At 33.2% G+C, this 25638-nt stretch overlaps 1 protein-coding gene across 14 annotated transcripts in view; it reads right to left on the reverse strand.

Moving 5' to 3' along the window:
• Positions 1 to 11765: 11765 nt before the first annotated feature.
• The window catches only part of LOC148611515 (extended synaptotagmin-2-like), a 37228-nt gene continuing 23355 nt past the window's right edge, over positions 11766 to 25638 (reverse strand). For 7 of the 14 annotated variants that reach the window (XM_088592154.1, XM_088592149.1, XM_088592152.1 and 4 more), the window contains 8 exons: positions 24660 to 24683; positions 21102 to 21263; positions 19937 to 20086; positions 19207 to 19526; positions 18507 to 18605; positions 16724 to 16861; positions 16213 to 16368; positions 11766 to 14945 (listed from right to left, as the gene is read on the reverse strand). In XM_088592154.1, coding sequence (XP_088448280.1) covers positions 14879 to 14945; positions 16213 to 16368; positions 16724 to 16861; positions 18507 to 18605; positions 19207 to 19526; positions 19937 to 20086; positions 21102 to 21263; positions 24660 to 24683 — 1116 coding nt within the window. In that variant the 3' untranslated portion in view covers positions 11766 to 14878. Of the gene's footprint in view, positions 14946 to 16212; positions 16369 to 16723; positions 16862 to 18506; positions 18606 to 19206; positions 19527 to 19936; positions 20087 to 21101; positions 21264 to 23351; positions 23382 to 24659; positions 24684 to 25638 lie in introns of all 14 variants that reach the window. The other 7 variants (XM_088592156.1, XM_088592155.1, XM_088592150.1 and 4 more) reach the window with 2 other exon arrangements.

The raw sequence follows: 25638 nt of genomic DNA on the forward strand, positions 1-25638 counted from the left end.
CAGTAAAAAACGGTTTATTTGATGTTTTCTGTTTAGTATTATCACAATTTATACTTCTAGGGTTCTTTTGATGTATTTTTTCGATATTCGTAGTCAGAATTTATCCAAAAATGCAAAAATGGGATTTTCGAATTTTTCGCAAAAGTCAGATAAATTCTACTCTACATGTTATTGCTCGACTGAAACGTCTCAAATTTGGTATCAATCGATAGATAATTTTATTTTCTACATAAAATTTCATTTTAGGGTGACAATTACTATAAAATCGAAAAAATGAAAAATTTCAGAATTTCAGAATTTTTTTCTACATCAACCGTAGTTTAAACAAGCTTGTATGTGATACAGCACATTAATATTATGTTTAAGCTTCAAAATGAGAGTAAGCAATAAATATTTGAACTATTTCATGTCATGTTACGTGGGAAAATGCCACCCCTACCCATGAAAGAAATGCTTCAACATGAATTTAAATGTTATTTTTTAACACATATAGGGTGCACAATAGTCATGTTGGGTTCTTTTGTTTTAATTAGCGATGTATCTAACATATCTTCTCATATCAGGCGCCATTTTTTTCAGTTTCAATGACAATAATGAGTTTTTCATAAAAAGGGTAATTTTCGGAGTTTAATATTTTCTTCAATTTCACATATAATGAGCCCTAGTAATAAATATTTGAACTTTTCCAACACCAGTTAGGTGAAAATTGCCACTCCTACCCATGAGAAGAATACCTCAACATGGCCCAAAATGTTAATTTTAAGCATATAATCAATGCAAAAAAAGACATGTTGGGTACTTGTGTTTTATATATCGAAGTATTATATATATGTTCTCATTTCAGGTGAGTATATTTCAGTTTGAAGCTGACAATAATGAGTTTTTCTTAAATTGGGGAATTTTCGGAATTTCATATGTTCTTCCATCTCACATGTAATGGGTATTTTTTTTTCAAGTTACCTACTTCGAACAAGCTTTTGTGTATTCAGACACATGTATGGAGCAATTTACCTTTCTAATGAGCCAAGACGATGCACAATTAAACGTTTTCCAGGCCACTGGGCGTGGGAAAAATTGACAAAAATTGACACTATTGGTGAAATTGAAGAAAATATTAAATTCCGAAAATTCCCCTTTTTATGAAAAACTCATTAATGTTACATTGAAACTGAATAAAATGGTGCCTGAAATGAGAATAGCATATTCAAACATTACACATATTTTTCATTACTCATAAGATATAATACCTACCTATTGAAATACCCACATTAAGACCCTGTAGTATGTTTTATATATATTTTCGCCCTTCTTTTCGACATTTTTTCAGGATAAAATATTTTTCTCTCAACCCCCCTTTTTTGGGTATAGAAAAAGTATGAAAAGCACTTAGTGCCATCACATTAAATGTGATTTTGCTTTAATATGATGTTGAAACGTTTTATATTGTATTTCATTGTTGATTCGAAGTGTTTTGTATTGATTTTGTCTAGGATAACTCGATAATTAGGTTCAATATATAGGGTATTTTTTTTCCGTTTATTTTCAGGTTTACCAACTCAAAAACCGTGCAGACTTCATGTTATTTTATAGATTTCCAAAATTAATGATCGAACATGCGTGACTTGGTTCTACTTTCTGCATTGTGGCAGAACAGTAAAAAGATTTTAAAAACACATTAAAGACATTGTAGTTCCTACAAAATATCATCATGAAATCAGAAGATTCAGATCAGGAAATAAATCCTCTGAGACACTGCGGGAAAAAAAAACAAACAACTGATGGTCAAGACTATTATGAATCACAGAAAGCTGACCATGTGAAGAAAACAGAGAAAACATGGGAGAAATTCAAAGCACTTTTAGAAGAATATGGAGAATGTGATAAACAATTAAAAACGCTTCGAGACTTAGAGAATGTCAAGACAAGTATCTGAAACATAGTGCTGACTTTATCGGGTTTCTGACCCGACGAAATGCCACTGACAGTAATGAAACACTATCAGCCTTCAAGTCACAATAGGAAAAAAGTGTCGAAATTATGAACAATATGATTGTGCAGATCAAATCATTGAAACTTGAAGCAGCCGAAACTTTGTCAAAAACCGGAACCTCTATGAATTCGAGAACTACAGGACAATCCACTTCTAGTTCGGTATTAGCCAAAAAAAACGCATACTAGCGAAAATTCAAAGAACAAAATTAAAATTTGCTCAACATGAGACTAAAGCCGAAAGTGAACGCCGAAAGAGAAAAATTGAGGCTGATTTAGCGCTAATAAAACAACAGACAAAAACTGCCGTTACGGAAGCAGAAGTAAAATTTCTAGAGAATGTTGATGAGGACCGTGAAAGTTTATCACTGCCATCAAAAAAACAAATACACCATGTGAAAGCAAGGCTCACAGAAAATTATGTCAATGGACAATTCAAACATGTTCAACAGTTATCAGAAAACAATAACAAGAAAGATGAGTTAAATGTACTACTTAATGATATATATGAAAAAAGTGTCTCCAGAGGAGGCTCCGACGTTGAATCTCAATATGAATGAATTTAAGATGTCTATTCCGAAAACGAACTCTACGCTGAAATTAGATTATGGACCAAAACGGGACCCATCAGCAGTGACCGACCTCACTAGATTTCTGTTAAAAAAAGACTTGTTCTTGTGTAGATTACTTTAATAATTCTCCAGAAACATATGCATCGTTGAAAGCAAGTTTCAAAAGTATCACAACAGAACTAGAAATGACTGAATTCGAAGAGATGGACGTAATAATGAAATGGCTCAGTCGTCTAGATTTTCACAGAATATTCGTGCAGCGAGTGTTGTGAATCCGAGTCTTGGTCTAGGTAGAATATGGGAGCGTCTTGATGAACGATATGGGAGACCGGAAATGGTCGAATCTTCTATCAAAACTTCAGAAATTTCTTAAGGAGAACAAAATCTGCTATAAGTGTTGTCGTTCTAATGAACATATAGCCAGAAACTTCAATGGAATCATAAAGTGTGAAAAGTGTGGCTCTAGCAATTATATCACCGTCATGCATTTTGAGAAGCCAAACCCCCATATCGCTCATGGCGGGGAGAGACATACTCAAAGACAAAATGATGACATGTTGTTTCATCAAAGAGCACATCTTTGTGTAGATTTGGTGGTTGATCTTGTGGAAAGATAACCCAAGTGCGTGTGTTTCCGAAGGGTTTTCTGGAAAAAGCGATGACGGTATATGCGATCTTGGATGATCAAAGCAACAGCTCTTCGATAGGTTAGGAATCTCAGCAAGATCAATAGATTATACATTATCCTCCTGTTGAGGATATTCCACGATGACCGGTAGATGCACGAAGGATTTAGTCATAGAATCTTTATCAGGAAATGCTTATTTGATAGATCTTTTTGTTATAGAGTGCAGTTGAATACCTAACGAAAGGTCTGAAATACCAACGCCCGATGTGGCAAGGCAATGGCTACACTTGAAGTTTATTTCAGATCAGATACCCGAGTACCTATAAAATCGAGATACAGTTACTTATAGGTAGAGATGTGCCAGAGGCACACCACGTGCAGAAGAAGATAACTGGAACAAAGGGTACACCTTATGCTCAAAAACTATTTTTTGGATGGGTGATTGTAGGTGAAGTCTGTTTAGGCAATGTTCATAAGCCAAACAACATTAACGTGAACAAAACTAAAGTTTTGAAAGGCGGCAGAGGAACGGTATTTGAACTATGTAAAAACAAACTATATGTGAAAGAACATTATGATTCAGATAGGATGTTTAAAACCAGATCGGACGATTACCAGATATTTCGGAAAATAAGATATGCACTTCTGTGGAAGACAGAACCTTTTTAAAACTTATGGACACGCAATTGCAGAAAGATTCTAAGAACCACTGGACTGCACCACTTCCATTCAGGCCTAACCGACAACGTTTGCCAAACAACAAAAGTCTCGCTAGAAAAAAGGCTCAGATCTTGGACATGTCAATGCAGAAACTCTACAAAACAGGCTCACTTTGTCGAATTCATGAGGAAAATATTTGATAACGGTGCTGCAGAAATCGAACCCCCGATTGCGAATAAAGAATGTTGGTATCTCCCTCTATTTGGGGTGTATCATCCCAACAAATCGACTCAGATTAGAGGAGTATTCGACTCTTCAGCCTCTTTTGAAGGTGTCTCACTCAACAGCGTCATGATGTCCGGACCTGATTTAACCAATAATTTACTTGGTATCTTGTTGCGCTTCCGTAGGGATCAGTATGCAGTAACGGCTAATATAGAACAAATGTTCTACCAGTTCTTTGTGGGGGAGGAAGACCGTGATTCTTAGATTCTTTTGGTACCGGGACAATAACCCTGATGTACTTCTTGTTGAGTACAGCATGTGCGTCCATGTTTTTGGAAACAGTCCGACATCGGCAGTTGCAACATACGGATCGCGAAGAACTGTTGAAAATAGCGACCAATCAGGTGTCAAAGATTTCGTCAATAGGGACTTTTACGTTGACGACGGGTTAACCTCTATGCCAGATAATGAAAACGTGATAAACCTCCTAACTCGAACCCAGAAAGTACTTAAGACAGAAGGCAACATACGCTTACACAAGAAAGTATCGAATAGTGTCGACGTAATGAATGCATTTCCAACAGAAGATCTAGGCAAGGACTTAAAACATATTAACTTCACTGAAGATAATATCCCTGTTCAGCAAAGTCTTGGTCTTTGTCTTCACTCCACTACAGAAGGACAAACCTTTTACTCGTCGAGGAATCCTTTCTTCTCTGAACAGCAAATTCGGTCCAATAGGCTTTTTCTTTCACCACTCACAATAAGTGGTAAGATCTTACTCCGAGATGCTTCGCCTCCTGGAACTGACTTGGACGATCCGTTATCAAACAACTTCCAAGATAAATGGAACAAATAGGTCATCTGTGTTATCGCTCAATGAACTTCGCATCCCATGGATGTATTTTTCTTTATCAGCTAGTCTTATGACCAACTTAGAAGTTCACATCTTTTCTGATGCATCCAAAAAAGCGATTGCAACATCAGCATATGTCCGATCTATGGACGAAAATGGCAAGAATCACGTAGGATTCATCATGGGAAAATCCAAATAAGCGCCTCAAAGCGGAAATACCATTCCACGCCTTCAGCTCTGCGGAGCTGTGTTAGCGTCCGAGATAAGGAGCATTGCATCTGAAAATTTAGACATTCCATTGGAATTGATCAAGTACTATTCTGACAGTAAAGTTGTACTTGGATACGTAAATAACCAGACTAGACGATTTCATACTTAAGTGTCCAACAGAGTAGAATGCATTCTCAAGGTTTCTAATCCAGCCCAATGGAACTTCGTTCCTACTCACCTGAATCCCGCAGATTTTGGAACTAGATACTTAATATCAATTGATATGGAAAACTTACCTTGGATTCGATGACCATCATTCTAGAGGAAAGACAGTGAACATTTGTCAGAACATGATATTCGTTCTTACCCATTAGTTGACCCTGACGAAGACAAAGAGATCAGACCTGAAGTCATTGTGTCGAAAACATCAGTCGTTTCGTCAAATGGGATAGCAGCACATTTCGAGAACACATCATCTTGGAAGAAACTTGTAAAGACTATATCGATGTTACAGCATATTGTCAAAACATTCCGATCAAACAGCGAGTTATGTAAAGGTTGGCATACCGAAAACTGTAGAGTTCTACAAAGAAGCTGAAATGGTGATCATCAAGCATGCTCGAAAGGAAGCGTTTTCTCAGGAAATCGAATGCTTGGGCACAGGCTTGAATTTATCGAAACAATCTTCTATCATCGCTCTCTCACCATTCTTAGATTCTTCCAGTGCACTCAGAGTGGGTGGACGTCTGAACAAAATTAAAGGATTACTTCCTAAATGAGAAATCAACCCAGTCATAATACCGAGGGGTTGTCATGTTGCGAAACTACTCATAGACTATTATCACGATTCGGTGAAACACCAAGGCAGACATTTAACTGAAGGAGCACTGAGAAAAGCAGGATACTGGTTGGTTGGCGCGAAACGTGCGATATCGTCATTTATACAGAAGTGTGTTATTTGCAGGAAACTTCGAGGAAAGTTTCAAGAGAAGAAAATGGCCGATTTGCCTTCCGATAAACTAATAACAGGTCCACCATTCACATATGTAGGATTAGATACATTTGGACCATGGCAAGTGTTGACACGAAAGACACGTGGAGGATCAGCGAACGCCAAAAGATGGGCAATATTGTTCACATGTATGACAACAAGAGCCGTACATATCGAACTGATTGAATTGATGAGTAGTTCCTCCTTCATCAACACACTTCGTCGATTCCAGTCTGTGCGAGTACCTGTCAAAGTATACCGTTTTGATCGTGGTTCTAATTTCATAGGAGCAACTGACAACTTAGACATCGAAGCAATTCACGTGGAGAGCAAGGAGATAACGAACTATCTGTATGAGTCTGGCTCCGTGTGGAAGTTTAATCCTCCGCACTCTTCCCACATGGGAGGAGTGTGGGAGAGAATGATTGGGGTTACGAAAGATACTAGACTCTGTGATCATGAAAACTTCCAGCAAAACCTTGACTCACGCAATTCTCTCCACTTTCATGGCAGAAGTGGTAGCGATTATAAACTCAAGGCCCATTGCTCAGATTTCATCTGATCCGGATATGCCGTTGATACTCATCCCATCGATGCTTCTAACAGTAAAACAAGACTATTTACCCGTCGTAGCTACTTCGTATGGTATGAAGGAAATGTACCGTGCACAGTGGAAACATGTGAGAGTATTGTCTGGTATATTCTGGAAACACTGGCGGTCCGATTATCTTCAGTCTCTGCAACAACGTCGCAAGTGGCATTCACAGCAAGATGATCTGAAAAAAGGCGACGTTGTTCTCCTGCGGGACAAATCAATGAATCGTATAGAATAGCCTTTAGGTATCGTAGTTGACGCAATCAAGAGTGAAGATGATAAAGTGCGCAAGGCATCCATCCGTGTGTGCAAAGACGGAAAGTCAGTTACATTTACATGACCCATCACTGAAATGATTTTGCTAGTAGAGTAGATAATCTTCATATACAGTTTTGCTATGACTGACAACTTTATGTGAACAAAAACTGGGTTCAAATATTTGTTAATTGCCATGTATTATAGGTATTGCTAGCTTTTGACATGTTTATGAAACTCAAATTTTAAAAAGGATATAGATATACATTTTTGGTTAAGTGATATCAAAGAATAAATACCAGACGGGGAGCGTTCTGTAGCTCCCAGTAATATTATTTTTTTAACATCGTCAGCAGTTTTCATTTTTATACCAGAACACCTCTGGTTTTATCATTGATGTTGCACACTCTTCAACATCGTTCATCTCCCCTATTCAAATTCTCCCGTCAGTAAGCACACAAAGTTGATTGTTGCAAACAAATTTGTTTTCATTTGGATCTGTGTCAACTCACAATGTAAGTTACTTTCTTCATAACATTGATGTTTAGTATGTTTATTGCAATAAGTTTTAATCATTTTTCATGCATAAAAAGTCGTGCATAAACTTTAATCGATGTGCATTTGTGTATCAATGTATGGAGTACTGGAGTAGCATATTCAGACATATATTTTTTCATTACTCACAAGATGTAATACCTACCTATTGAAATACCCACATTAAGACCCTGTAGTATGTTTTATATATATTTTCGCCATTCTTTTCGTCATTTTTTCAAGAAAAATTATTTTTCTCTCACCTCCCTTTTTCGGGTATAGAAAAGGTATGGAAAGTACTTAGTGCCATCACATAAAATGTGTTTTTGCTTTAATATGATGTTGAAACGTTTTGTATTGTATTTTATTGTTGATTCGATGTGTTTTGTATTGATTTTGATTTTAACTCGATAATTAGGTTCAATATGACTTAGGGTATTTTTTCGTTTATTTTCAGCTTTTTACCGACTCAATCATTATGCAGACTTCATGTTATTTTACGGATTTTCAAAATAAATGATCGAACATGCGTGACTTGGTTCTACTTTCTGCATTGTGGCAGAACAATTAACATGGCATTAAAATATTCAAATATTTATTGCGTAGGCTCATTTTGAAGCTTAGACATTTTATTAATTTTCTGTATCACATAAAAGCTTGTTTAAGCTACGAAATTCTGAAAAAAAAACGACAATAACGGGTGATATAGAAGAAAATTCTGAAATTCTGAAATTTTCCATTTTTTCCGATTTTATAGTAATTGTCACCCTAAAAGGAAAAACCATGCGCATGAATTGATCAGATATGTTTTGTACATCTTTATCTTAATTATGAATGCTTCAGATATGAGATCTACACTCTTGGTATGATGTGAATGAGAATTCTGTTTGATACTGTGACCAGTTTTCTAGGGGTAGGAGTAATATTTTTACCATTTTTCGAAAATCTTTCCTGAAAATTAGTTTTTTGTGGTTTATTTATGTACAAAATAAAATTAGCTATCGATAGATACCAAATTTGGGACGTTTCAGTCGACCAATAACTTGTAGAGTAGAATTTATCTGACTTTTGCGAACAATTCAAAAATCCCATTTTTTGGCATTTTTGGATAAATTCTGACTACGAAAACCGGCAAAATTCATCAAAAGAACCCCGGAATTATAAATTGTGATAATACTAAACAGAAAATACCAAATAAGCCATTTTTTACTGAAGCATTAATACTCTAGCGGTTTTGACATTGAAAAATATGCTAATTTAAGCGATTTTTCGGCGGGGTAGGGGCACATTATTTTCATTTTACCCCTATATCTAAGTGTTACCGCAATTGTTTTGGTATCATTGGAAAGCTAAGACATTGGGTTACATGATAATACCTAAATATGTTTAGTTTGTTTACACATGCTGTCCCATGAAGATTTAGACTGTCAAACAATTGAGTCACAAAAATCTTGGCTTTTTCGCCCAAGTGGGGTACAAATATAGGCTTATACTGAAAAAGAATCCGAGAATATTCTTTGGCACCTAAAAATCACCATGAAGTTGATGAATGGGGTACATGGTGGACCCTCCCAGCCCATGGACTAATTTATTTTGAATTTGAGGCGATAAATATGGCACGTTCATAGGACTATTTTGTAAATGATCATCCAAAATTTTATCAGTCTAGGCTCCATATTTGATTAACTAGTCTTCAAAATACTTTTTAATATATGTTTGTAGAGAATTTGTTTTGAGATGAGGTACTCTACATAGAAACAGCATTGAATTTGTACCCATTTCAAGACACTTGCTATGCTCAGGTCGTCACAAATGACGTTTTATTAAAGAAGTTAAGTTGGTCCAATCCTTTCAAAGTTCCTAACAAAGGCGATCGGGAACATTGAATAAAACACAGTACAAACAGCGCATCTCATTTCCTGACACTGAATACCTGTCAATGGTATTAACCAAGACAGGGTCGGTTGAAGCCCTTCTTTTTCCACGAATTTCTGTCAGAAAAACAAATGATGTAGGTTCCAATTTTTTTTGGTCAGTAGAAATATTGTTTGTTCGTCGTCAATTGACAATTGGTACGCAATGTCTAAATTACGTGGCTGCATTGCTTTGGATCAGATCATAATCTAGGTTCTGATGTTTTTACGGAAACGTCATCGTTTGCTGCTATGTCAATAGAACCGTGGGCAGCTTGACTAAGGGTGTTATAGTATTGCAAACTTGGAGTTTCGAATGAGTCTTGCACATGTATATCGGCAGTTTTTATGTTGTTTTCAAAAGAACTTTTCTTTCTTACATTTTGTTCTGAAGAGGCGGAGTTGCTCCTCTTCATTTTAATTGCTCAAGGCACTTTTAAAAGAAAAAATTATCTTTCAATACGATTGTCAAATGCATATTAAATTGCATACATTCGGTCTTGGAACAAATTCAAGATCAATGAAACGACGCAGCGAATTATATTGCACGAGCAAGTTCCGGAACGTTTCAGTGAAAATTAAGTGTCGTTGGAGTTTTTATATGGACTTTTTACTCTAATAAAACTAGGGGTTCTAGAGAGCCTGAATCGCTCACCCGGAGAACTTGAAACATGTGGTCATACCATCTGATCATTCAAAGCTTAAATGGCCTCTTGCGGCCATCTTGTGAAATCAAGCGGAACCAAAATTTTATCAGATGTTAAGATTGTCCTTATTATTATTTCTGCCAATTTTGTCACCATTGGCTCAGCAAAAGCAAAGATTTAGGCCAAACTGTGTTTCCCCATATGGTTTCAAAGGCAACTTTGGGTGGCCGTAGCCCGCCGCTGAATCACTTCAGCCTCACAAAAAGTGAATCATTTGTAGAAGGCATTGAAGTCATTTACCTCACCAAGTTTCAAAACATTCGCACATGTGGTTTTAGAGGTGATCGACGGCCATCTTGTTTAATCAAACAGAATCAAAGTTTTATCAGAGGGCATTTAGGTCATTAACCCTATCAAGTTTCAAAACATTGGCACCTGTGATTTCACAGAAGTTGATCTTTGAAAATTAGCGAATCATAATTAATGGGCGGAACCAAAAGTGGATCTTTTATAAAGGCATTTATGTACACCATTTCTGTCAAGTTTTATTGAAATAGGTAAAGGGGTTTTCATAAAGTTGAGCGAAATGTAAAAAGTTTACGGACAATGGCAGCAAAGTGATGGCATAAGTTCACTGGAACCTTCAGTCCGGGTGAGCTAAAAAAAATTTTTTTTATAAGCACGTGCTTACAGTGTTACAGTGCAGCTTCGCCTGTAAGAGTAGGTTGTACACAGAATGATTTTTTAAAAGGATATACTTGAAACAGGAGATAATGTTTAAGTAGTACTCCGGCAAAGAGTCATGCAAAATGTGAATCATGGGTGAAATGCCTACACATTTTTATTTTTGATGTTTTGTTTGAAATGCCATAGTTAACAGAAATTTACATTCGGTTTTTCCTATAACCCGTGTTCTTAGGAGATTAAAATTTTACAGAATGCACTGTAGATTTCAAAATTAAGGGAGATAACTCTGTAAATAAATGACACTCAAATACAATAGAATCTATTAGATTTTCAATGTTGATTATCTCCTAAGAGCAGGCAGATTCGAATAAATAATTACACATTTTAAAATATAAACCCATAAATCAACTTAATATCAAAAATAAAAATATGTAGCCTTTTTTTAGGTGCATCACATTTTACAGAATTTGCATGATTCTTACAAAGACTACTAATTAATATAATATTCTAACAACAGTTTAAGGCAAACCATACGGAGAAAGGGTGGATGTCCCCACTTAAATGTGTACTGACTTATTCACCAAGTACTTAAATAGTTCAATTAAATTGCTCCAGGCATTTCTAATTGTGAAATTGAAAAGAATAAATCACACTTCACGTCTTATTAAACTATAAAATTCTATGGGCCAATCAACCCATGACCAATCATGTAAATATTACCAGGTATTCCTTCAATAATAAAACTGAACAGGAAAAAAAATTACTCAAGAAAGTTCATTTTGTCCTGAAATTTTCTTAGGTAAAATCTGGTTTCAAAAGCCTATTCAATTTTTGAAGAAATTTAATGGATCTTTTTAACAGTTTACAAAATAGGTCACAGTTTAGATTAATTTTATAATATTTTAACACTTACTGTAACATTTACTTTTACCATAAAAGGAAAAGAATTCCTTTTGAAAAGATGATAAATGAAGTATTAAATAACCATAATCATAAAGCACTGTACATTTCTACATGTAATTTTAATTGCTATAAATCATTAGTACATGTATAAAGTTAACAATGCATCTAACTAACTTCCATCTGAGACTGTCATGTGAATAGTCATCCCAACTCTGTGTACTACCAATAAAATCAGAGAACGATATAATATAACCAGAATGATAAGTATTTATATTGAAGAGCAGGATAGAACAAAAAATACAAAACCGTGTAATCTGATATACTTAAATCTTTGACTTTCCTAGACCATGCCTCTTGCTTTATTCATATTATATGTTACAGTTTTAAATAAATCTATGTAGCTTTCTTAATACTGTTGGAACTACATGTATATTTATAGAAACTAATGTTTCTCACTTTAAAAATCTACTTTGGTAAGGTTGGGGGGGAGGGGGGGGGGGGGGAAATATTGAATCATAATTTTTCCTGCCATGGCTAAGTAGGATTTTTTTATGCTAAAATTTGGAATAATCATGTTTTTTTTCTTCAAAATAATCCTAGTCCCCTCCCCACCAGTGTAAAAATGACCAGTACCTAAAAAGAGTGGTTAAACTTGAAAATAATAACCATTTCTGTATATTTGCGACTTTTTTGCATCACAGTAGATGTACATATTACAAAATCTGTGAGCATTTTATACATGATAAATTTTAATTCATACTAGAGTTGACAATTATTGGCAAGTAAAGGAAGAGAAGGCAAGAGTATCGATGCATGTACATATCACAAGCTACTGAATATCAAAAAAATAATATACATGTGTTTAAATACAGACAAAAAAAAATTCATAAACATAAGCATGTAAGATTTTCATGCTTGAAAAATACATGAAGTATTTTTTTTTCAATAATATTGACTGAAGCAAAAAAGAAACAAAAGGTTCTGAGTTATCACAAGGCTTGTTACTATAAAAGAAAAAAATCAAATTTTGGACTAACTGGTTCAGTGCAGCACCATCTGATAGAAATAAAGAATTATCATAAAAGCATAAACCATAAGAATAATAAATATTTGTCAACAATAATATCAGTAAATATCCTGGAAGCAGTATTTAACAATGTCAATGCAAAAGACATGCTCAACAAAGTGATTCTAATATACTATCCATTTGTTGAGTAGAGGTATAACATTTTTGCAAATTTTCACCATGCTTTAACAGTAAATTATAAACTTTAAAAATGTTTTCAACAAATCACTATCACAGATTCAGCTGCAAGACATTAGAATTTGAGAAGAAATAGAGTATTTTAGCACTAACTATTAAACCAATCTATTGAGTACTACGATGTACAGCTACAGTAAATTCTATAAACCATGAAGTATTAATCCACATAAAATTCAGACACTCCCGATGGTAGAGGTAATTCATGGTGCAGGAAAACTCACTGTATAAAAAATGCTTTTTCCATCTACATGCCCCATATCTTTATGTAAATACAGTCCTTTCTTCCTACACATCTGCACTTTTGAGATAACCATGCATCCATCTCCTACTTGAACCAAAGAACAATAATTCTTGCCAATTTCACGTACAAGTTAAAATTTTTTTATCTCAAAAGTACAACAACCGAATGAAAAACTAAGATTAGTTATGTGATCTGTAACTGTTTCTAAATAGCAAATAAAAAATGAACTTTGTGGATTTTTGGCATACATGAAAAACCTCCTGTCTGATATTTATATATATTTGCTACTTAATAAAAGCATTGTATGTTTTTCTGGTTACAATTTTTCATGGTCACGAGGCAGTATTAAGCTGTAAACAAAATGTATGAAAAATACAACAAGAAAATGCAACAACATTTGAGTAAAAATAATGTATTTCAAACACCATTTGAGAGGGAAAATAGAACTATACAAGATTTCCATATACCTATGCATCAAATCAGTTAACAATACCAACTATATGGTAAGAGATTTGTTTATATCAAACTAAATTTTTAGCTTATACTAGCTGAGTATTTAAGAATATTATAATGCTTGAGTATACTTATAATTACCACAACTTAAGATAGGTTATTTAACAAGATGACAGGTACTTCAAATGCATGTAAAATGAACTTGAATCACAAAATAGGATTCTGTTGTTCCTTTACCTACAACAATGCAAGCATGTACACAGAAAAAAAACTGCACTAACACTTTTTTACTATAATGGCTAAAAAATGGTAAAATGACAGTGAATTAGAGCATAATAATATCACAACTCATTTTTTTTTACTTAGATAATATCTGTCAGAAAAGTCATGGGAAAAATATCACAAGTCAGCAAACAATATTCTATTCAGAATCACATCAAGAAACTTGAAATAGGGTTATATGCTATTACCAGTATTTGCCCAAATTATACAAAGTTTTCCAACAAGGGTTCAAACCCCAAGAATCCCCTACCTGAATGAGCCACTGTTAATAACAGTTGTATACACATCTGATATGTCAAATGCTTTAAAACCCTTTCATTGGAAATTAATACAATGTATAAAGATCATCAGCAGTAACATAAAGTTGTAGCGGTGCAGTTGTAATTTGGACAAGCTTAGACAAATTAAATAAAAACTTTACAACCAAAAATACTCAAACAACTCAAATTCACAACATCGTATAAAAATGTGAAAAAATAGGTTGTACATGTATGAAGCAAAAACTAAAAATTTAGTAAAAAAAAAACCTAACAAACCAAAAAACTTAGCTCTCTTCATGAATGACTTTACTATCAAACCTTTACCTAAAAAACATGTAATATTACACCTTTGTACATCAGATCTGCATAGTAGGGATAATTTAATATCATCTTCTACTATTTTCAAAATTATTGACAAAATTTTATAAACAAAACAATGAAATAAATTGATAATGAATATTTTAAAATTATTTTGCTATATTATGCTCTATAATGTCCATATTTTTAAAGAAGTAAATAAAAAGCTAGATACACCAAATATTTGTGGAAAACAAATCAAAATCCATACAAAAAATTCTAAGTTGTTGAGTGTTTTTCAATAAAAAAGTAAGCGGTAAAACACTAACTGGAGAATCATGAATTTAAACAACCATGTATGAATACAAAACACAGTCTTTTATAAGATCTTATTAATCAAGATAGGTATAGTTCTATTATATGTCTGTTTCTGATGGCAGGGAGACTGGTTTGCAATCATCCTCGTCTGGCTGCAGGTCAAACCTATATATAAACAATTTTGATATTCATCATTTAGTGCTTTTCAAAACATTGCGTCCCACAAAATGCCTTTTTTTTTTTAATGTTTCCTTTTTATATTGAATAGTTGTTCATACTTAAGTATCATAGGCAAAAATCCAAACATCAAAACCTCATAAAAACCTTATTTAGAGAATATTCATACAAGAGAAAATAGTGAAATTGGATTGACTGAGAATAAAAAATTGAGTACAAAGAAATTTATTCTGCAAGAAAGTTGGGTTGTTATTTTGGTGTCCAGATCATGAAGTAATGGTGGAGGCAGAATTCATCTCTCCTGTTTCATGAGTGTGCGTTTTTTTTCATTTTTATCAAAACACCTCAAGTTTCATGAGTTGCAATTAATAATTTTTTAAATACATAAGCAGTTATTATTTTCTTTTACAATAATTAATGTATAGTCTTCCTCATATATTTGACTTTTATTTTATTTTGAAGGAGTATCATTCTTCTGTTACTATGGATATTATTACTTTTCTTGTCAGGGCCTTTCACAGTTAAATTGAAGGTGTGTTTACACTTTTTGAAGCCCTTTTGGAAATCATCGTAAGTAATTACTATTTTTATTGGGTATATACAATGGTGCATTTGTTACGTCTCACCACATCTGTTTATTTTTCTATCATTAAATAGATAAATGCTGTCAATCATATTTACTCCTACACATGTATAAGGTCATGTCAAATGTAGCAATGGATTTTACGGAACAAAGGTATGACTAAGAAGAATTACCAAAATGAATGGAATGAAATATAACTCCACATGCTAAAAATGATATTTCTATTAAATGTCAGTCTCTGTAAAAATCAGGCAGTGGGTAAAACATAGTATGAAAAAAAACACCAATTTGAAAGTGTAATTAGACTATTTGCATGAACAGAATCAAATAAGAAGACAAGATTTTCCATGTCAATTTGGTAATTTGAGTTATAATTTCATTGAAATTCACTGAAAATGAATATGTCAAGGGCCGAAAAATTTTAACAAATTCAGTGATGCAGATATTAAAAAATGGTCTTTTAAAATAGAAAAAAAGCATCCTTGAGTGAAATTATACAGTCAGATTGGTGGGATTTTCACATAAATGTTTCTGATTTTTTTCCATTTTACCAGATTCTTACAAAGACTTATTCTTAAATGTTTTTGCAGATTTAAAGTTTATTTTTAGTTCATTGTATTAAACAAGATTTTTCTTCTTTTTTCGATTCCACAAGTAATACCAACAACATACCAGAGAGTTGCAGCTTTAGACTGGTCCATATTGCCTAACTCAACTTGTGTAATGCCGATGAATTTCTTGTTAGAGGAGTAAAATGATGTATCATTCTTCACGGAGAGCTCGAGGGTCCTGTTAGTAAGCTCTGCTTGAGTTACTGGGAACTCAAACCTGAAAAATATACAAAACTACATCAATATTTTGTCCAGCTCTTTTTAAAACATGAATAAAATAACTGGATGTGAATTTCATTTCGGTGAAACCACAAAATATAATTCCAAATTCAATTTCAGCCTAAATTTTAAGAAAGTTACATGAAAACTACAAAACACACATAAATTAATAAAAATGAACACAGTGAAACCAAACCCCAAAAATAAAAAAAAACAGACACTTTTTAAAAATCCTAGTTATAAAACCTAGATAAACTGAACACCTGTCTAAACAAAACAAATTTTAAAGTCCAGTTCAATTTAGACAGGTTCACTGTGCCATAAATTCCATTCAAATTTATAACATAACATACGTTTCATCAAAGACTGGGCTAAGAGTATTTTTAATGGTCTGTGTTTTTCTTTTACCACTTGATGATTTGTCTGGTAACAAGTAGATCTTAATGTATGGGTCAGCTAAGTTGTCATTAGTATCACATGGCATCAGATTCCTAAAATAATAAATTCAAATGGAACAAATAGGTTACAAAAATATTAAAATGAAACCAATCACTAATAATTTCATTGTCATGAAAATTAACATTAGCATAAAATATGTAATTGCAACAGAATTCAAAATTAAAAATTCATTGCCAGGAGTTCAAAGTTATGCCCTCACCTGTGTAAAATCAATCCCAATTCTTTCTATGTGGGATTAAGAACCCCTGCACATCATAAGTCATACAATAAGGAAACAACCCATGTCAAACTGGAAATTGTTTTTGAATATTTTGTGTTAGTTTCTATGCAAAGACCCTACGAGTGAATCAATGTTAATACAAGAAAAATGCTATCGTTAATGATCGCATTTATTGAAAGTTTAACAAAAAATCTTGATTGATGGCTCACTAGTGATAACCCTGCTTTCAATAACTGATATAAGGAACAGAAACAAAGCCCTCTGTAAACAGGAAGTTGTCAAATTTTTCCAAAAATGAATCCCACTATACTGCATACCTACACAAAGAATATGTTTATATTTCAAGCCTGTGATGAGTAAATTGCTGAGATAAGTGTGGGGAAAATTTCAACTTCAAAATATATGAAGGAAAAAACAAAAAAGAAGTACTTGGTAAACAGGACCACACGGAAACATGGACAAGGGTAAACCAGTATACCCCCTTCTCCTTCGGAGCAGGGGTATAATTATCTAGGGTGACTTAAAAGGAGTGGTGGGGCATCATAAACCAATTATATCTACGTAACAAGGCTCCAGAAATTTTGACACCAATGTCGTTCATTTTATCAAACTTCAGATGACAAAATTGGATGTTTGTGTCGGTCTTCCACACGCTTCGATTGAGAATAAACTTTAAAAAAATCCTCTTTTTTTTGTAGTCTTCTAAAGATAAATATTGGAATTTGTGTTATATCATTACATACTATGCCTGGCACAAAATTTCTAAATGTGTCAAAATGTAAACAAGGCTGGTTTGTACTTTGGACCACACATGGCCATTCTAACAAGCAAACAAAACATCTTTTCATCAAATCAGAAAAAAGTCGAGAAGTTCGGTGTGATGAACATGTTGGAAAATTGTGAATATATTGCTACAAATGGTGTGTTAACTTATGTATTAAAAGGATTCAATCTATGAACTGATAATTACAAACACTGACTGATTTGTTATACTTGACAGATGGTTTCAGCGCCACATGCTTTCTTTACCACTGAAAGATCAGTTAGAAAATGAAGGAGTTTGTAGAATTTTTGTCGGGTAATAAATGTATGAAAATTCTCCAAGTCACTTCAATGCATTTGTATACGCAGTAGTGCTTGGCGAAGGCATGTGTACCATAATATAATTATGCTATCAACTAAACAGTCCTTTACAGTCTCCACAATAAATTGACACACACCTGTCTATTAATTTCCAATAAACAGTTAAGAGACAGGTAAACAGGGTGTTTAGACACTAACAAAAACACTCAGACTGTAATGTGTAAGGGTTGACAATTTTTTATGTCGGATATTGGAAAATGGTCATCGGTCATGAGCAAAATTTGTCGATCAATAACCAGCATTTTTTGACAGTTTCCGGAGCCTTACAAGCATTTTTTGACAGTTTCCAGAGCCTTGCTACTTAACATACTTACACACACTTATGAACGACTACAATCAATCTCTGTCGCTGTGTAGAGTATCTAAATGTCAGTTGTATCCTGCCTCTACCATATATACCCCCTTGGTTGGCACTGAAAATGGAAAAAATATGGTAGCCCAATTGATGTTAAATTATATAGTATTGACAGGCTAAATCAGTCTGTTGTATTAATTTTTCCTGGATTCCCTCAGTTAGACATTTTTTGCAGATATCAACTTTCGCTTTTTTCAAGAATTTAAGCAGTTAATAGTAAAATAGATATCACAGGTACTGTTTTTCATGCATATTTGTCCACTGCAAAATTAGAAAAAATTATTACACTGAAAATTAATACATTTACAGTAAATTATCAAGCTTAAAATCATCTGCAATTACTCTATATATAGTGTTCCACACTCTGGGTTGTTCTGGACCAGTTTTTGTTGGTAGTTATAGCACCAAAATACACAGTAAAATTTTTGTAGTGCTCATGGACTTATATAATGTATTTCAACAGATAGTGAATTATTCAAATAGGAAATTTTTTCATGAAATAATGCTTACTGTTAGTAAAAGGAATAAGGATAGATCCAGAACTATATAAAATGAGGAATACTAATATACTTCCTGAATTCATAGTGTCTCAAACATATTCAATATCTGTATAAAATTTGACTGGAAATATATCTAACTGGTTTTACTGCAAAACTTACGTAGGTGAGGCAGACTGAGCCTTTCTCTGCCTTAAATCAGAGTCTTTTACAGGAGTTGACGTGTCCATTGGAGGGATGAGCTGTCCTTCTGGGGGTTTGTTTGCCACTTTATCTCCCCTCTCAACTTTCACAACCTCTTCTTTCTTCACTACAGGTTTCTCTGTTGATTTGCCCTCAGGTTTTGTGGTACCTGATGATGGTGTGGCTTTTGGGTCAGATGTTTTAGGGGGATCTACAGAAGATTCTGATCCAACCAATGTCTCTACTTCTTCATCCTCTTCATCTGCCATTGTTTCTTCCACATATTCATTTGTCAGGATCTTAACAAAATCAGAAACAAGACGATGTATACACATAAATACAGAATAAATGTTAAATTGATACCCAAGGAAACAGTGTAGTACACTAATCCCCATATTCCTTAACCTACTTAATTATGTCATACTGGTACTAGTATTAGATTTGAAATCAATCTGTGAGATAATTGCTTTAAAATTCAGAGACAGAGATATAATGGAGAAGGAACACACATCATGAAATGCATCAAAGGCACCAGCTACTTCGTATAACTTAAAACCAAAATGTTTTCAATACATTACCCACTCACTGAGTAGAGATATAATAGTCCAGTATTTTATTTCAATATACATATATCATATTATGTTGTGTAAATTTGTCCTTTCCTGCAACTTCTTTATTACCTGTATATCTTTACATAACTGGAACTTACCCTTAAACAAAGCCTCATCCTGACTTGGCTGGTAGGGCCAGAGTTGACAAGGTTATAGAACTTATCAACTGTCATATCAGGTTCAGACAGTAGAGACTTCAATGGGATCTTTAAGTTACCAATAGCATTCTTAGATTTACTGTCATTCACCTAGATAGTAAATTCATGAATATAAAACAAGTACACTTTAAAGGATACATAAATCCAGTTAGAAACTTCCTGAAATTAGAGAATTATTGAAAGCTTGTTTGCAAAATGGAAAAAAAATATATTAAAACAAAGGCAACACCTCCTATGAGGGGCAGACCCAGTGATTTTGGAAAGGGAGATTTTCAGAGGGATTCTAGACTATTTTTAGCTCATTTTTCCCAATTTAGCACAAAAATAATGAATTTTTCAACAAGAGGGATCCAAATCATTAGACAACTTCCTCTATACATCCAACATATACTTTTGTAGGTCTAGTCATAAGATTAAAGTTTATTTCTATTTGTTATTCTTTTTAAAGGCACCAAATACTGAAAGGTCATAAATATGTCATGTCAAGGACCAAAATTAAATTATGTATAAAGAGTAATGTAACACCTTTCACCCAAAAAAGACTGTAGAACAACTCTTTGAATCAAAAAGGAATGCCCTGTTTATTTTTGCCTGTTTCTTTTATATTTAGGAATTATATGTTAAACTTCAATATACCTGAAGGTAATGACAAGAAATGCTGCATAACCAATATATAAATTCCAGTATACAGTGTAACAAAGTGAACTTCTTTGGGACTGAAAGAATTGTTCTATTTAGAAAGGTGTTTGGTTTATAAAGGGATCATAATTTTTTTTTAAATTGGTATGAAGGGACTTCAAAAGATGTCTGGCTTAGACAGGTCATCTGTATATTCAGGGTCAGTGGTCCTTTTCACAAAAAATTGGAAGTGTAAAATTAGTCTTAAGTTAATGACATCATAGTAGATCAAAGACAATAGCAGTATATGTCATGCAAGCTCATCGAACACAAAAGGATATATTGGCAAAATACAGTAAAATAAAGAATCATGATGGTAAATTTAGGATTTGTAAAAGCAGACATCCACTATCTGCAGAATCACAATCATCCTCTGACCTTGGCTTGTTATAAAAGGAAAAAATTAACTAAAAAGAGAAGGACCAACCTCTATCTCTAGTTTCTGTAAGTTCGGATTATGAACAAGGAATCTAAAGTTCTGTTCCCAGCGTGGCTCATCAGTGTCAGCTCTTATTGCACTTTCCTCCTTACTCTGTCCTAATGTCAGTTTAACGAATGGACTTGGCTCTGCCATATGTTTCTTACCACGCTACAAATAAATAAAAGTATGAAATCAAACCAGGAGAGATGATATAATACTTCACAGAGCTGAAATACTCAACTGAAATCAAACCAGGAGAAATGATGATACTTCATAGAGCTGAAATACTCAATTGAAATGTATTTAGTGTTGTTAATAAGAAAGATGTTTATGTAAATGGTCAATCATCATAATGAATAGTACATATAGTGCTGATAACATGTTAGCTGACTGATAAAATGAAAATGTTAATAAAACACAAAATGGAGGGAATTCATTGTGCATAGATTATTAAAACAACACATATTACACAGTAGATAACACTAAAATGTTGACCAATCATTTCATATTTATATTCTGAAGAAAAATGGAATTCAATTCTAGTAAAATTACAATAAATCTTATTTAAAGATACACTTGACAATTGAAAGGAATTTAAATGAGCAAAAACTCCCGAACATGTAGAAAGTTACAAGTCAACAAGGTAAAAAATAACACAATAAGCAGTATATATTTTTTATCTTATTACAGTCAAACTTGTCTTAGTTATCCCTTGTATTAAGCAATAATCTGTCTCATTAGACTATAATTAAAACATTACTATATAGTGACTTCCATGTAAAATTAACCTGTAAATAAAGACCACCTGTCTTATGTGACCATGATTTTTCTCTCCCTTGGAAAGTGACTTAATACAGGTTTGACTGTATACAGTAAAATTCTGGTCTCATGTGCTATGCTTTTAGGTACATCAGTTAATACTGGAAGTAATTCCATACTAAAACTGTAATCCATATATGCAAACAATCATTACATACAAACAAACAACAAAAACAGCTGGTACATTCACAATTTGCACATCAAAACAATCAAGTCTTTTCATTCCTTAAGTTATATTATCAAAGCATTGCTGTCATTATTGAAATACCAATTTTATAGCTTCAGTGATTCACATAAACCACTACATTTTTCATCAAAGACTGCTAAATTAAATTTCCAGGAGGAAAAATATAATATGGATATCCATTATCTAAAGTATTTCAGCAGTTATTATTCATTAAAGTTAGATATGCATTGACACTTCCAGTGATAGTATGTTATACTAAAGATGGCAAAAGATACTCAAGTACTTAGTCATGATACTTGTGAGTACTCGAGTACTCAAATAAAACTTCAACATTCGATGAAAATTACTGACTTTTGGGGTACTTTTATTATTGTAAATACAAGTTTAACTTTAATGACATCTCCCTACATCTTAATTGAAAACATACAAATTACCAAGAACTCAAATTCAACGACTACAACCTTGGCCGCATGTGTATTGCTCCACCTTAAACAATAAACAACTGAATAACGTCTCTACAAATATCCTTTCATAATAGCAATCATTATTAGTGTGTTTATGTACCAAATAAGAGATATGAAAAAAAAACACTGTCAAGTTCATTAAGCTTGATCTGATAAACACATTTTGTATCATACATGTTCTCAGGAAGTACTGGTAAACAAATTTGATTACAACTTACTTATCATATAATTTACCTGAACTTAGCAAAATCATATCATTAATAAGGGAACACTGTATGTGTCATATATACTAATCATGTTGATAAACTTTACTGCTTCTGAGTTAATGATCCATGTAAGTTTGACCTGGTGTACAAACACCATTACAAAAGTCTTTTATCATTCAAATGAATTGTTTATATGTTGTAATTGATATCAATTATTATTACAAAGGGGCACTTAGCACAATTAGAACTTAATTGGGGAATGCATCAAGATGTTTGAACTGCAAACGAGTACCTGAGTACATGTACTTAAATTGTACTCGAGTACTCAGCCAGTATTTATTGCCATCCCTAGTTTATACATTACTAAAACTATTCATGACCACATGCTAATCAATATGATATGGCAACACCACTCGTGATCATATAACAACCATGCAACACATTGTTATTGGATAAGTATGAACATGCTCTGAGTGCATATGACAATAAGATGAAAGGCCTCAGAGGTCTTGACAAAGAATAATGCCTCTAATAGAAGGAACAATATGTACTAAAGTTTATACACAATACTGTAAATTACCAACTCTGTTTCACTTAAATATATCTGTTTCTAAAAATCATCAATAAATATTCTTTAAAAACTAAAAGTAGTGTAAATGAATTGTATCAGTTTATCTAAGGGAATAAAAATGATACTGATTGAATACAAGAACACCTTGCATAACTTCTAGCTGAAATTCAAATGTTATGTCCTAAGGCGAAAATTGCATGCATTTACATGAGAGCATTTGATCAATCAACAAGTCCTGCTCTATACTAGTCAGACATTCTGCACCATTTTTCTTATGCTAGCTCAAAGAAGCAACAGCCCATAGTAAGGCATGTCAACCCCTTTTAATTTTTCATCATAAGATAGTAAGAGTAAATTATCAGGCATTGTGAACTAAAGCCAATTGTTTAAGTTGCCATAAAAAAAAAACCATGTTAAATTTTCTATTCCTTTTATATTGTATCTGAAAAGATTCTATGGTTAAAAAAACTTAAAATCTGACATAAAAAAAACACAGTCTATGTATTCATGAATTGGAATATGACAGTGATTCTGTAACCCTTGATAAACAACCTTTCTTTTAACAGACTTGGACAGATTGGGCATTAAGAAACCAAATGATATAAGTAAATTGCAATTTTACAGAATTTTGCATGAATTTTTACTTTTGCTTAGAAAAAAGCATTTTATAGAAGAAAATTATAGTTCACACAGACACTGGGTATGAAATGCAATTTTGTTGTTAAGTAGCTGTCTTTGTAAGAATCATGCAAAATCTGAATAATGTGATACACCCCAAAAAAGGCTACATATTTTTACTTCTGTAATTAAGTTGTTTTGTGGGTCTATATTACGAAATGTGTAATTATTCATTCAAATCTGCCTGCTCTTAGGAGATAATCAACATTGAAAATCCAATCAATTCTGTTGTATTTGAGTGTCATTTACAGAGTTATCTCCCTTACTTTTAAATTCTACAGTGCATTCTATACAATTTTTATCTCCTATGAGCACCAGTTATATGAAAAACCAAATGTTAAATTCTGCTTACTAAAGCATTTTAAACAAGGTATCAAAAATAAAAATATGTAGGCTTTCCAATCATGTATTACATTTTGCATGATTCTTAGCTGGAGTGCTACTTGATTATAAAAGCTTCAGAATCAAGTACAAGTAAATCTTTCATCCAAAAGTTATAAGTTAAATTTTTAATACAAAAGATGAAGAAACAGTAAAATTTTAATTTTCAACCAATGAAATAACATGTCAACGATGAGCAAAAAACCAATTAAGAACAACTTTAAAACACAAGAAATCAATTTAATAGTTAGTTTATACCTTTGACCAGCCTTGTCTATAACTCTAGTAAAAAGATATAAAGTTTTAAAAAAAAAAGTCTTTCTTCCAAGTAATAATACCAGAAAAAAAAACTTTCCTACTATCAAAGGTCCCTTTCATTCTTTAATCTTGAACTTTGACATATGAATTGTTAAAGTTTGATAAAAAACATCTCAAAAAGAATATAAAAAAAAATATTTCATCAATACAGGTATTATTTCTTCAAGAAACTTTACTGAATGGTATGCTTCTGTGGTAACTAGCCTTGCTTGCTCTGTAAGACAGTGAACAGGTCTTTTCTAATTTTGGGACTAAGGCAAAAAAAGATAATTATATGTATGTCTCCTGATACTCTACCTACCATAATTTTTTGTGCCTACCCTAAACTTTTAATGGCCATTTTTGCTCAAGTACTGGTTGCCACATTAACTCAATGTAAAATGTTTTTCAAAAATTAGATAATTTCCCTACTGTTTTTTCTTGCCCTAATTGAAATCTAGGTTGTCCTTCAGTAAATGCATATTGACAAATAAATAAGATTTGGTTGTCCTTCAAGGCAAGTATAATTTAACTTTCACTTGTCCAAATGGTAGTTTCACTTATCCTGGGCAGTAGGACACCCTTACATGTCATACGCTGCCTTTGATTGTGAACACTGTCTCACTCGACACTTTCAGGTCTGACAAACTGTGAAGATGATTGCAATTATGCTTTGCAGGGCACAACTTGATACAATTCCAGAGGTCAAAACCCTAAACAATTTGGGCAAGCATGGACACACCATTCAAGCTTGAAACTGGCTATTACAGCTCTGAATTTTGACTGCAATAAATATTTGACACAGGATAAGAATTTGACAAAAATCAAAGTGATTCCATTTTGGCCCTTTATTCATAAATGGTTCAAGTCGCACCTTTCAAACAAAATAAAGCCTTCCCTGGTTGAATGTTACCTTGTGGAACAATTTCAAAGAAATCTA

This window comes from Perna viridis, chromosome 7 (genome assembly GCF_037379345.1).
Source record: "Perna viridis isolate PV_CMFRI_1.1 ecotype Kerala chromosome 7, ASM3737934v1, whole genome shotgun sequence".
Lineage (NCBI taxonomy): Eukaryota > Metazoa > Mollusca > Bivalvia > Mytilida > Mytilidae > Perna > Perna viridis.